A 15106-nucleotide genomic window follows, 5' to 3' on the forward strand; every position below is an offset into this window, starting at 1 on the left:
TACTTATTTTGTTTTTTATTTTCAAGATTTCATTTATCTGAGAGACAGAGAGAGGGAGCGAGAGCTAGACAGCACAAGTGGGGGAGAAGGAGAAGCAGGCTCCCACAGAGCAGAAAGCCTGATGGTGGGGCTTGGTCTGGGGGCCCTGGGATCATGACCTGAGCTGAAGGCAGCTAATTGATGGACTGAGCCACCCAGGCTCCCTAACAGTTGCCTATTTTAAAAAGTTCTCACACCCAGTCCCATGGTGGGATTCCATTTTTAAACCATGATTCATTGAACATCAATTTCTAAGCCCAGCATTTAGTATAGCTTTCCATTATACATCAAGTATTGTCGAAAGATGCTCTTCACTATAGGCTTTCTCTTTGATTCTAGCTTTTGGAGGCTTTCTCTTTCATGTCATTGACCCCCCCCCCCCCAATATTAATATTTAGTGTGTGTTCAATCTTCTGTTACTTTACTAAATACTCTTGATAATTTTTATTAAAATCTTAATATTATGAAGCATAATACATTCTTTTTAATAATGAAACATGAAAATGGAAAAATATCTGACTCCTGTAAATATTAAACATATAATAATAACTTTTAAAAATTTTATTTATTTATTTATTTGACCCAGAAAGAGAGATAGTGAGCACAAGCAGAGAGAGTGGCAGGCAGAGGGAGAAGCAGGCTCCCTGCTGAGCAAGGAGCCTGATGTGGGACTCAATCTCAGGACCCTGAGATAATGACCTGAGCCAAAGGCAGATGCTTAACCGACTGAGCCACCCAGGCACCCAATAATAACATTTTAAAATATGCTTTAGTACATGCAGTAATGTAATTGAAGACATTGACGTTGTATCTAATTTTATATAGTATATTATATAACAATCTAGATATTACAAAAGATCGGGAATAAATTATGAATAATAATTTTATAGAATATATAAAAACAACTGATAAATTTAATTTCTGTTTTGGGAAAGAGATATATCATTATAGCTTCTTTCACAACACACTCCTCAAATCAGTCAACAAAAAATAAATAAATACATACTATATATAACACAAACATTTTACACATACACTAAGACTCACATATTTACTGGGGTTAGGGTGGAAGAAATTTTTATCCATAAACTCAAGAACAAACCATGAAAAAAGATGATAGTTCTCAGAGTTCTACCATTTCACAATCTCACAATATCTAAAATTTACCCAAACAAACAAACAAACCCAAAATGCACCAAAACAAAAGTCAGTTGTCAACGACAAATTGTAAAACATAATAAAGATATAGTAGTTGCCAGGGGTTATTATAATTAATATAAAAGTGCTTACAAATACAGGAAATAAACAGAATGCCTTACAGAAATATATGCATAGAAATATAAACTAAACCAGAATATGTATTTTTAAGAATTTGTAGCATTAGTAATGAAAATAATAAAAATTGAAACAGATGTAAGCACTTAGTTATTTTTGCCTTTCACACCTATCAGTTTACTAATTTTTAAAATATTACTATCAGTCTTGTGAAACATCACTCTTGCACTGAATAGATAAGTATATAGAAAGAAGTAAATAAGAGTATTTTATAGTCTTTAATATTTTTGTACTCTATGACCTAATAACTTCTAGAATTAATCTTTAATATAAAATCTTGGAGGCAAAAATAATAATAAAATTTTCATTGAAACATCCTTTAAATAATAAAATATTATAATATCAAAACCTCTATTTTGTTACATTCATAAATTTTTATATATTCTCAAAATGATATCTTGAGGAGAATTGGGGAGATGAAAAACTATTTATGATACAATAAATGTAAAAACTTTTAAATTTACAGTGTATATATTTATGAACACGAAGAAGATTGACAGAAATTACATTAAATTTTTAACAATTCAGTTTCTTAAGCATGAATCATAAATAATTTCATTACTATCTTTTTTTCCTATACTGGAAATATATTAGTTTCATATGAAGTGGTGTTAAAAATAAATACAGAAGTAAAAAATCATACTGTGATTGTAATTAAGAGACATACTCAAGTATATTTTGACAATAAAGAAAATGATTTATTTGATTGAAAATTCCTATTGAACTTGATTACATTTACCTTTAGCATTGCAAAAAATTTGAAAAATGCTGTAATCCTGAAGATTGTACTCTGACTGAATTTGCAGAGTGTGGCACTGGGCCATGCTGTAATAAAGATACTTGCCTGGTAAGCTTTCAAATTACTACAGTATTTTCTTTCATGATTTTTTTTTTTGTTCTTGTGCATTCACTTATTTTATTTTTTTCCCACACAACTTTCAAATATATAACTTTAAATTCTTGATTCATACACAGTTGACTTCAGAATTCAGAAGATGTTCTTAGACTTTTTCCAACCTCTTTCTTATCTTTGCCTTCACTACGTTGTTTCAATCTCTACTCAAGATCCATCCAGTTATCCAATACCAATTCCAGATTATTTGGACACAATGGATTCCTCTTGGTCATACCTGAGGCCATAACTGACTGTAGCTCTTCATGATCCAACAACTTTACAAAGTTACAAAGAAGCCACGCAACACACAGTTGACGTACAGTGTTTGAATAAGCTAATAATAATAATAATAATAATAATATAATAAATCATCTCATTTTGAGAACAGCAGAAATGGAGTCCATGTAGAATAGTCAGCATGTAGCATTTCTAATACTGAAGTTTAACTTTGGAAGGACTCCTGGTCCCAGAATTAGATTGAATCCTTGACTTCCCTTGAGAAGTTTTCCATTCAATTTTCCTTTATAGCTACACTGAAAGGACACTGAGTAAGATTTGTCTTTTGGGGATCACTTCATTGAAGCACCTTGCCTTTTCTGTGTCACGTTCAGGAGTCAGCGACAATTATAGAAGCTGATTACTTAGAGATCTTGATTGCCAGATTTCAGATTTGCCAGGTTCTCTGTCAATGAAATATCTTCTAACGTCATTCTACTTCGTTCTATGTGTGCTCTTTTCAATGAAATATCTTCTAACGTCATTCTACTTCGTTCTATGTGTGCTCTTTTCAATGAAATATCTTCTAACGTCATTCTACTTCGTTCTATGTGTGCTCTTTTCAATGAAATATCTTCTAACGTCATTCTACTTCGTTCTATGTGTGCTCTTTTCAATGAAATATCTTCTAACGTCATTCTACTTCGTTCTATGTGTGCTCTTTTCAATGAAATATCTTCTAACGTCATTCTACTTCGTTCTATGTGTGCTCTTTTCAATGAAATATCTTCTAACGTCATTCTACTTCGTTCTATGTGTGCTCTTTTCAATGAAATATCTTCTAACGTCATTCTACTTCGTTCTATGTGTGCTCTTCTTCATTCTGTGTGCTAGTAATTAAAGCCAGTGGTCACTTGTCTTCAAGCACGAATATAGAGGCAAGCCTAGAGTTTCTACTACTTAGCAGTAAACCTTGTCTCTCTTCCCTTCACCAGGGCTCTCATCTTGGCCTTTGTCTCCAAATCAGCAAGATTGAGCACAAAAGCTTTTCTACACAGTCCCTTTCCCTTCCCTTAGACACGGGATAATTCCTACATTTGGCAGAGCCTTTAAAAACATTAGAGTGAAAATCATGTACCATGACACTTGCCATTTTCAGGTGAACAACTTAGTGGCATTCAGTACATTCACAATGTCATGCAACTGCCACCTCTATCTAGTTCCAAAACATGTTCCTCACTCACACAGGAGACTCCCATCCCTTTAAGCCCATGTTCTCCTTTCTCCCTTCCCCTCAGTCCCTGGCAATCATCAATTTTCTTCTGTGCGGAGTAGCCTATTCTGGATATTTCATATAAGTAAAAGTATAGAATACGTGAGCCGTTGTGTCTGGCTTTCTTCACTTAACATAGCATTGAAGGTTCATCCACCTTGGAGCATATGTATCAGTACTCCTTTAAATGGCTGAAAATATTCCATTGTGTGAATATACCACAATTTGTCAATCTATTCATCCACAGATTTACATTTGGGTTTTTTCCAATCTATTTCACTGGAGCTTTCAAGTAAATTCATAATTTGACTTTAAGTAGTTAAAAATGTAATAACAGAAATGACAGAAATACATTGCTCTTATTTAAGTTATGTTACATTTTTGGTTTACTTTTTTACAAAAAAAATTGTTTTTCTTTGTCCTACAGATATCTGTAAGAGGAACTGTATGTCGGAAAAGCAGAGATCCATGTGATTTTACAGAATATTGTAATGGAAGAACTGAATTTTGTGTACCTGATGTGAGATCTGCTGATTTAGAACCATGCAATAATAAGACTGCCTATTGCTACCAGGGAATATGCCAAGATACAGATAAACAGTGTGCAGAATTATTTGGAAAATGTAATAGTTGTGCTTTTTTCTGGGGTTCATTTTCATTATTTTATCTTGTATTTTTTCCCAGCAAAGTTGACATTATATTAGCTTCAGGTGTAAAATATAGTGATTTAACAATTCTATACATTACTCAGTGGTCATCATGATAAATGTATTCTTTAATCCCCATCACCTATTTCACCCATACCCCCCACTTCTCCCCTCTAGTAACCATCAGTTTGTTCTCTATAGTGAAGAGTCTGTTTCTTGGTTTGCATCTCTCTTCCCCCCCTGCCCCGCCGTTAGTTTGTTTTGTTTCTTAAATTTCACATTTGAATGAAATCATGTGGTATTTGTCATTCTAAGATTGACTAATTTTGCTTAGCATTGTACTCTAGCTCCATCCATGTCATTGCAAATAGCAAGATTTTATTTTTTTGTGGCTTAACGATGTTCCATTGTATATATATACCATTTATTCATTGTCCATTCATCTATCGATGGACATTAAGGCTGTTTCCATAATTTGGTTATTGTGAATAATGCTGCTGTAAACATAGAGATGCATGTATTCCTTTGAATTAGTGTTTTTGTCTTTTGGGGATAAATACCCTGTAATATGATTATTGGATCATAAGATAGTTCTATATTTTAGCTTTTTGAGAAATCTCCACACTGTTTTCTACAGTGGCTGCACCAGTTTGCACTCCCACCAACAGTGAAAGAAGGTTTTCTCCACATCCTCACAAACACTTCTTATTTCTTGTGTTTTAAATTTTTTAAATTTATTTTTTTAATTTAACTTCAATTAACAGATAATGTATTATTAGTTTCAGAGGTAGAAGTCAGTGATTCATCATCTTATATAATATCCAGTGCATTACATCACATGCCCTCCTTAATGTCCATCACCCAGTTACCCTATCCCCTGACCCCTCCCCTCCAACAACTCTCAATTTGTTTCCTATGATTAAGAGTCTCTTATGGTTTGTCTACCTCTCTGACTTCATTGTTTTACTTTTCCCTTTCTTCCCCTATGATCCTCTGTTTTGTTTCTTAAATTCCACATGAGTGAGATCATATGGTAATTGTCTTTCTCTGATTTATTTATTTTGCATAGCATAATGCTCTCTAGTTCCATCCACATTATTGCAAATGGCAAGATTTCATTTTTTTGATGGCTGAGTAGTATTCCATTATACGGATATGTGTGTGTGTGTGTGTGTGCGTGTGTGTGTGTGTGTGTGTGTGTGTGTGTATGCACCTGTGCCGCATCTTCTTTATCTATTCATCTGTGGATGGACATCTGGGCTCTTTCCATAGTTTGGCTATTGTGGACATTGCTTCTATAAACATTGGGGTACAAGTACCCCTTCAGATCACTACATTTGTATCTTTGGGGTAGATACCTAGTAGTGCAATTCCTGGGTTGTAGGATAGCTCTATTTTCAACTTTTTGAGGCACCTCCATACTGTTTTCTACAGTAGCTGCACCAGCTTGCATTCCCACCAATGGTGTAAGAGTGTTTTCCTTTCTCCACATCCTCACCAACATCTGTCATTTCCTGACTTGTTAATTTTAGCCATTCTGATCAGTGTGAGGTGGTATCTCATTGTGGTTTCCATTTGTATTTCCCTGATGTCGAGTGATGTTGAGCATTCTCTCATGTTGGCCATTCATGTGGATGTCTTCTATGGAGAAATGTCTATTCATATCTTCTGCCCACATCTTGACTGGATTATTTATTCTTTAGGTGTTGAGTTTGATAAGTTCTTTATATATTTTGGATACTAGCCCTTTATCTGATAAGACATTTGCAAATATCTTCTCCCCATTCCGTAGGTTTTCTTTTAGTTTTATTGACTGTTTCCTTTGCTGTGCAAAAACTTATTATCTTGATGAAGTTCCAATAGTGCATTTTTGCTTTTGTTTCCCTTGCCTTTGGAGTTGTGTGTAGCAAGAAGTTGCCATGACCAAGGTCACAGAGGTTGCTGCCTGTGTTCTCCTCAAGGATTTTGATGGACTCCTGTCTCACATGTAGGTTTTTCAACCATTTTCAGTCTATTTTTGTGTATGGTATAAGCAAATGGTCCAGTTTCATTCTTCTGCATGTGGCTGTGCAATTTTCCCAACATTATTTGCTGAAGAGATTATCTTTTTTTTTCCATTTGGATATAATTCCCTGCTTTGTCAAAGATTAGTTGACCATAGAACTGAAAGTGTCCATTTCTGGGTTCTCTATCGTGTTCCATTGATCTATGTGTCTGTTTTTGTGCCAGTACTATACTATCTTGTTGATTACAGCTTTGTAATAGAGCTTGAAGTCGGAATTGTGATGACACCAGCTTTGAATTTCTTTTTCAACATTCCTTTGGCTATTCGGGGTCTTTTCTGTTTCCATACAAATGTTAGGATTGTTTGTCCTACCACTGTAAAAAATGTTGATGGTATTTGATAGCGATTGCATTGAATGTGTAGATTGCTCTAGGTAGCATAGACATTTTAACAATATTTGTTCTTCCAATTCATGAGCTTGGAACGTTTTCCCATTTCTTTGTGTCTTCCTCAATTTCTTTCATGAGCATTCTATAGTTTTCAGAGTACAGATCCTTAACTTGCTTGGTTAGGTTTATTCCTAGGTATCTTAAGGTTTTTGATCAGTTGTAAATGGGATCGATTCCTTAATTTCTCTTTCTTATGTCTCATTGTTAGTGTACAGAAATGCAGCTGATTTCTGTGCATTGATTTTATATCCTGCCATGTTGCTGAATTCCTGTATCACTTGTAGCAATTTTTTGCTGGAGTTTTCCGGGTTCCCCACATAGAGTATCATGTCATCTGCAAAGATTGAGAGTATGACTTCTTTGCCGATTCAGGTGCCTTTTATTTCCTTTTGTTATCTGCTGGCTGAGGTTAGGACTTCTAGTAGGATGTTGAACAACAGTAGTGACAGTGGACATCCTTCCTGTGTTGCTGACCCTAGGAGAAATGCTCTCAGTTTTTTTCCCATTGAGAATGATATTTGCTGTGGGTTATTTGTATATGGCTTTTATGATATTGAGATATGTTACTTCTATCCCTGTACTGTGAAGAGTTTTAATCAAGAAAGGATGCTGAACTTTGTCAAATGCTTTTTCTGCATCTATTGAGAGGATCATATGGTTCTTGTGCTTTCTTTCTTTAATATAGGGCATAACATTGATTGATTTGTGTAAGTTGAACCACCCTTGCATCCCAGAAATAAATCCCACTCAGTCACGGTGAATAATGCTTTTAATGTACTGTTGGATCCTATTGGCTAGTATCTTGTTGAGAATTTTTGCATCCATTTTCATCAGGGATATTGGTCTGTAATTTTCTTTTTTCATGGGGTCTTCGTCTGGTTTTGGGATCAAGGTAATGCTGGCCTCATAGAAAGAGTTTGGAAGTTTTCCTTCCAATTCTATTTTTTGAAACTGTTGATAATAGGTATTATTCTTCTTTAAATGTTTGGTGGAATTCCCTTGAGAAGCCATCTGGTGATCGACTCTTTAAATGTTTGGTAGAAATCTGCTGGGAGACCACCTGGTCCTGGACTCTTGTTTGTTGGGGGATCTCTGATTACTGCTTCAATTTCCTTGCTGGTTATGGGTCTGTTCAGGTTTTTTATTTCTTCCTGGTTCACTTTTGGTAGTTTATAAAACTTTTCTAGGAATGCATCCATTTCTTCCAGATTGCCTAATTTGTTGGTATATAGTTGCTCATACTTTGTTCTTATAATTGTATTTCTTTGTTGTTGGTTGTGATCTCTCCTCTTTCATTCATGATTTTATTTGTTTGGGTACTTTCTCTTTTGTTTTGGATAAATGTGGCCAGGGGGTTATCAATCTTAATAATTCTTTCAAAGAATCAGCTCCTAGTTTTGTTAATCTGTTCCACTGTTCTTTTGGTTTCTATTTCATTGATTTCTGCTCCAATCTTTATTGATTCTCTTCTCCTGCTGGGTTTAGGCTTTATTTTCAGTTCTTTCTCCAGCTCCTTTAGGCGTAGGGTTAGGTTGTGTATTTGAGACCTTTCTTGTTTCTTGAGAAAGGCTTATATTGCTATATACTTGCCTTTTAGGACCACCTTCACTCCATCCCAATGGTTTTGAAAATTTCTGTTTTCATTCATTTGTTTTCATGGTTTTTCAAAATTCTTCTTTAATTTTTCTGGTTGACCCATTCATTCTTTAGTAGGATGCTCTTTAGCCTCCATGTATTTGAGCTCTTTCCAAATTTCCTCTTGTGATTAAGTTCAAGTATGAAAACATTGTGGTCTAAAAATATGCAGTGAATAATCCCAATCTTTTGATACCAGTTGAGACCTGATTTGTGACCCAGTATGTGATCTGTTTTGGAGAATGGTCCATGTGCACTCGAGAAGAATGTGTATTCTGTTGCTTTAGGCTGGAATACTCTGAATATGTCTGTGAAGTCCATCTGGTCTGGTGTGTCATTCAAAGTCCTTATTTCCTTATTGATCCTCTGCTTAAATGATATGTCCATTGCTATGAGTGGGGTGTTAACGTCCCCTACTATTATTGTGTTATAATCAATGTGTTTCTTTAATTTTGTTTTTAATTGGTTTGTATAATTGGCTGTTCCTATGTTACAGGCATGAATATTTACGATTATTAGATCTTGTTGGGTAGACCCTGTTATTATGATATAGTGTCCTTCCTCTTCTCTTATTACAGTCTTTGGTTTAAAATCTACTTTGCCCTATACAAGGATTGCTACCCCAGCTTTCTTTTGATGTCCATTAGCATGATAAATTGTTCTCCACTCCTTCACTTTTAATCTGGAGGTGTCTTTGGGTCTAAAATGAGTCTCTTGCAGATGGCATATTGATGGGTCTTGCTTTTTTTATCCAATCCCTGTGTCTTTTGTTTGGGAGCATTTAGCCCATTTATGTTCAGAGTAATTATTGAAATATATGAATTTAGGCCATTGTATTACCTGTAAAGTGACTTTTCTGGATATGGTCTCTGTTCCTTTCTGGTCTTTGTTACTTTCCAGCTATGTCTTTGCTTAAAGGATTCCCTTTAATCTTGTAGGGCTGGTTTAGTGATCACAAATTCTTTTAGTTTCTGTTTGTCCTGGAAGATTTTTATCTCTCCTCCTTCTCTAAATGACAGCCATGCTGGATAAAGTGTTCTTGGCTGCATATTTTTCTCATTTAGTACCCTGAATATATCATGCCTGTCCTTTCTGGCCTGCCACGTCTCTGTGGACATGTCTTCTGCCAATCTAATGTTTCTACCCTTCTAGGTTACAGACCTCTTGTCTCAAGCAGCTTTCAGGATTTTCTCTTTTTCTCCAAGATTTGCAAGTTTCACTATTATATATGGAGGTATTGACCTATTTTTATTGATTTTGAGGGAGGTTCTCTGTGCCCCCTGGACTTGAATGCATATTTCCTTCCTCAGATTAGGGAAGTTCTTCACTATAATTTTCTCTACTATACCTTCTCTTTCCTCTTCTTCTGGGATCCCAATTATTCTAATATTATTTCATTTTATGGTATGACTTATCTCTCAAATTCCCTTCTCGTGATCCAGTAATTGTTTATCTCTCTTTTTCTCAACTTCTTTATTCTCCATCATTTTGTCTTCTATATTAATAATTCTCTCTTCTGCCTCATTTATCCTAACAGTTAGAGCCTCCATTTTTTATTGCTTCACATTTTAGCCTTTTTAAAAATTTCAACTTGATTAGATTTTAGTTCTTTTTCTCCAGAATGAGATTCTCTAGTGTCTTCTATATTTTTTAAGCCCAGCTAGCATCTTTAAAAAATTTTTTTTTTAATTTTTATAATATTTTTTTATTATATTATGTTAGTCACCATACAGTACATCCCAGGTTTTTGATGTAAAGTTCCATGATTCATTAGTTGCATATAACACGCAGTGCACCATGCAATACATGCCCTCCTTACTACCCATCACCAGCCTATCCCATTCCCCACCCCCACCCCTCTGAAGCCCTTAGTTTGTTTCTCAGAGTCCATAGTCTCTCATGCTTCATTCCCCCTTCTGATTACCCCCCCTTTCTTTATCCCTTTCTTCTCCTACCAATCTTCCTAGTTCTTATGTTCCATAGATGAGTGAAACCATATGATAATTGTCTTTCTCTGCTTGACTTATTTCACTTAGCATTATCTCCTCCAGTGCTGTCCATGTTGCAGCAACTGTTGAGAACTCGTTCTTTCTGATAGCTGAGTAATATTCCTTTGTATATATGGACCACATCTTCTTAATCCAGTCATCTGTTGAAGGGCATCTCGGCTCCTTCCATGATTTAGCTATTGTGGACAATGCTGCTATGAACATTGGGGTGTATATGGCCCTTCTTTTCACTATGTCTGTATTTTTGGGGTAAATACCCAGTAGTGTAATTGCTGAATCATAGGGTAGCTCAATTTTTAACTTTTTAAGGGACCTCCACACTGTTTTCCAGAGTGGCTGTACCAACTTGCATTCCCACCAACAATGTAGGAGGGATCCCCTTTCTCTATATCCTCTCCAACAATTGTTGTTTCTTGCCTTGTCAATTTTTGCCATTCTAACTGGCGTAAGGTGGTATCTCAGTGTGGTTTTGATTTGAATTTCCCTGATGGCTAATGATTTTGAACGTTTTTTCATGTGTCTGTTAGCCATTTGTAAGTCATCATTGCAGAAGTGTCTGTGCATATCTTCTGCCCATTTTATGATTTGTTTATTTGTTTCTTGTGTATTGAGTTTGAGAAGTTCTTTGTAGATCTTGGATACCAGTCTTTTATCTGTAGTGTCATTTGCAAATATATTCTCCCATTCCATGGGCTGTCTTTTAGTTTTTTTGGCTGTTTCCTTGGCTGTGCAGAAGCTTTTTATCTTGATGAAGTCCCACAAGTTCATTTTCTCTTTTGTTTCTCTTGCCTTTGGAGATGTGTCATGAAAAAGGTTACTGTGGCCGATGTCGTAGAGGTTCCAGCTAACATCTTTATAATCATTATTCTGAACTCTCGTTCCGAAATCTTACTTATACCCAGACTGATTATGTCCCTGTCAGTCAGTACTGCCTCTTGTTCTCTTTTTTGATGTGAGTTTTTCCTTCTTGTCATTCTGCCCAGAGAAGAATAGATGAATAGGAGAACAAAATATTAAAATGGTAACAACAACCCCAGAGCATTGTACACTAAACAAATCAGAAGAGATCTGAAACTGAAAAATAAAATTAAAAGAATAAAAAAAGGAAAATATAATCAGATGGGTGAACAGAACAATATATTGGATCCTGTGTGTATTTTGGTCTGTTTGTTAGAAAACTAGATCCCAAAATTGTAAATAAAGAAAAACTTATATCAGTACAAAAATAAAATTATATACAATGAAAGGATAGAATGTAACTGTAAAAATGAAAATTAAAAGACAAAAAAACCCCAAACAAACAAGAAAAGAAGGAATATAAACAGACAGATGAACAGAACAAAATGGTACACTATATCCTGGGTGTATTTTGGTCTGTTTGTTGGAAGAAACTACATCCCAAAATGGTAAAGAAAGAAAAATGTATATATGCACAAAAATAAAATGAAATACAATGAAAGGATGGAATGTAATTGTGTAACTGTAAAAGTTAAAATTTAAAAAGACTTAAAGAAGAGCTGATAAAATAAGAAATTGATTGAAAAAGGAAAGAGAAAAAAATTAAAATCAAAGGATTAAAGAATCATGGGGACAAAACCATGAATTCTATATACAATTTTCCCTTATCACTGGAGGTTTGCAGTTATTTATGGTCAATAAACTTGGTCTTAGATAAATGTTCTTTCTGATCTTCTGGGGCAAGGGGCCTGTTGCACTGAGTCTCATGTCTTTGCCTCTGGTGGAACTGCACCACCCTTTCCAGGAGGCTAGGCTAAGTAACTGACTCGGGGTTGCTCTAGGTGGCTTTTGTTCCCTGAAGGCTTTCTAGAGGATGAGAATGAAAATGGCGATTTCCCAATCTTCTGTTCCGGAGCTGAAAGCTTTCACCCCCTCACTACTCAGTGTCCCCTCAGGGAAAAGCAATCAATCACTCCTGTCTCCTTAGTCTCTGTCCACCGTCAGTGCTCACTTGGCCTGTGATCAAACGTTTCTATCTCAGACACGTGATCCCGCTTCAAGTCTCCAAACCCTACAGACTCCTACAGCAGGCACCTGTGCTGCTCCTGATGTGGGGGGAGGTGTCTCACCCTGGTTTTGCTGCTTGTTGGGCCCCTGCTCAGAGAGCGGTAGCCTGATCGTGCTGCAGTTTGGCGTTTATGGCAACCCTGAGGTGAGTGTCCACTCCTGGACTCACTGAATGCAGCTGGCTTTCCTGCTCAGATGCCTATGAACTCTGCCACACTCAGGCACCCCTGTTTTTTCTTGACTCTGGGGATTCTGAGACCATGCCGTCCCACCTAGAATTCTGCCCGGCTTTGCTACCTTAGTGCCTTTCAGGCAGAGATGTCCCTCACTGGCGAAGACTTTTAAAAGTTCTGATTTTGTGCTCCACTGCTATATCACTTCCCTGTAGCCAGCTGATGGAGGCCCCCTTCCCCCACAGTTTATCTTCCCATATATTGCCTTGGATTCACTTCTCCTCACCTCCTACCTTGCAGAAAGTGGTGGCTTTCCTATTTGTAGAGTTGCAGCTATTCTTTTCTTAGATGTCCAGTTGAGTGCACAGGTGTTCAGAATGATTTGGTAGCTAGCTGAATTCCTGGGACCAGACGAAACTAAGGTCTCCTACTCCTCCATCATCTTGCACCTCTTCCCTACCAATTTGGATGCCATTTATTTCTTTTTGTTGTCTGATTGCTGTGGTTAGGACCTCTTGGTAGTATAAATCACCTTTTTGAGGGTTTTTATCATGAATGGATATTATACTTTGTCAAGGGTTTCTTCTGCATCTATTGAAATGATCATATGGTTCTTAACCTTTCTCTTATCGATGTGATATTGATTTGTGAATATTGAACTACCCTTGCATTCCAGGAATAAATTCCATGTGTTCATGGTGAATGACTTTGTAATATATTGTTGGATTTGGATTGCCAGTATTTTGTTGAGGATTTTTGCCTCTATGTTCATCAGATATATTGTCCTGTAATTCTCTTCTTTTTTCTCTTCCTTCTTTCCTTCTGTCCTTCCTTCCTTTTTTTTTTTTTTTTTTTTTTTTGGTGTCCTTATCTGGTTTTGATATCAGTGATTATGGTCTCACAGAATGAGTTAGGAAATTTTCCTTCTTTCTATTTTTTGGAATAGTTTGAGAAGAATAGGTGTTAATTCTTCTTTACATGTTTTGTAGCATTCATCTGTGAAGCCATCTCGTCCCGGACTCTGTTTTTGGGAGTTTTTTTTTTTTTTTTTTTGATTACTGATTTGATTTCATTTTGCTAGTAATAGATCTTTTCAATTTTTTTTGTTTCTTCCTGCCTCAGTTTTGGTAGGCCATACATTTCTAGGAATTTATCCACTCTTTCTAGGTTGTCCCAATTTGTTGGCATATAATTTTCATAATATTATCTTATAATTCTTTGTGTTTCTGTGGTGTCATTTGCTATTTCTCCTCTTTCATTTCTGATTTGTTTGGGGGGTCCTCTCTCTCTCTCCTCTCTCTCTCTTTATTTATTTATTTATTTATTTATTTATTTATTTATTTATTTGAGTCTGGCTAGAGGTTTATCAATTTTGTTGATCTTTTCAAAGAACCAGCTCTTGGTTTTATTGATCTGTTTTACCATTCCTTTAGTTTCTATATAACTTATTTCTGCTCTAATCTTTATTATTTCCTTCCTTATGCTGGTTTTAGGTTTTGTTTCTTGTTCTTTTTGTAGCTCCTTTAGGTATAATATTAGGCAGTTTATTTGAGATTTTTCTTCTTGAGGTAGGCCTGCATTGCTATAAACTGCTTTTTTTTCTGTATCTCAGCAATTTTGGACCATTGTGTTTTCATTTTCATTTGTTTCCATGTTCTTTTTAATATTATCTTTGATTTCTTGGTTGACCCATTTATTGTTTGGTAGAATGTTATTTAACTTCCATGTATTTATGCTCTCTCCAGGTTTTTTTCTTATGGCCGATTTCTAGTTTCATAGCACTGTGGTCAAAAGAGATGCATGGTATGACTTTGATCTTGAATTTGTTGAGGTTTGTTTTGCGAGCTACTAGGTAATCTATTCTGGAGATTGTTCCTGTGCCCTCGAAAAGAATGTGTATTCTGCTCTTTTAGGATAGAAGGTTCTGAATATATCTGTTAAATCCATTTGGTACAGTGTGTCGTTCAAACCCACTGTTTCCTTGTTGTATTTTTGTTTGGATGATCTGTCCATTGATGTAAGTGGGGTGTTAAATTCCCCTACTGTTATTGTGTTGTTATCAATTATTTTCAGTTATTATTTCTTCAAAAAAATTTTTTTGCTCCCTTCTCTTTCTCTTCTAGGATCCCTATAATGCAAATGTTTTATACCTGATGCAGTCACTAAGTTCCCTAAGACTATTCTCAATTTGCATAATTATTTTTACTCTCATTTGCTCAGATGGATTACTTTCCAGTACTCTGCCTTCCAGGTTATTAATTCTTTCCTCTGCTTCATCTAGCCTTCTATTTATTCACTTGGGTGTATTTTTAATTTCGTTTATTGTGTTCTTCATCTCTGATTCTTTTTTATCTTTTTCTTAAAGAGTCTCACGGATGTCCTCCACTCTTTCCTCAAGTCCAGTG

At 35.7% G+C, this 15106-nt stretch overlaps 1 protein-coding gene across 1 annotated transcript in view; it reads left to right on the plus strand.

Annotated features, from left to right (window-relative positions):
• The window catches only part of LOC103677108 (A disintegrin and metallopeptidase domain 3-like), a 108982-nt gene that overhangs the window by 83070 nt on the left and 10806 nt on the right, over positions 1-15106 (plus strand). The window contains exons 14-15 of the mRNA XM_040643167.1: positions 2120-2221; positions 4186-4381. Coding sequence (XP_040499101.1) covers positions 2120-2221; positions 4186-4381 — 298 coding nt within the window. The remainder of the gene's footprint in view (positions 1-2119; positions 2222-4185; positions 4382-15106) is intronic.

Source organism: Ursus maritimus, unplaced genomic scaffold (genome assembly GCF_017311325.1).
Source record: "Ursus maritimus isolate PB19 unplaced genomic scaffold, ASM1731132v1 scaffold_28, whole genome shotgun sequence".
NCBI classification, from domain to species: domain Eukaryota; kingdom Metazoa; phylum Chordata; class Mammalia; order Carnivora; family Ursidae; genus Ursus; species Ursus maritimus.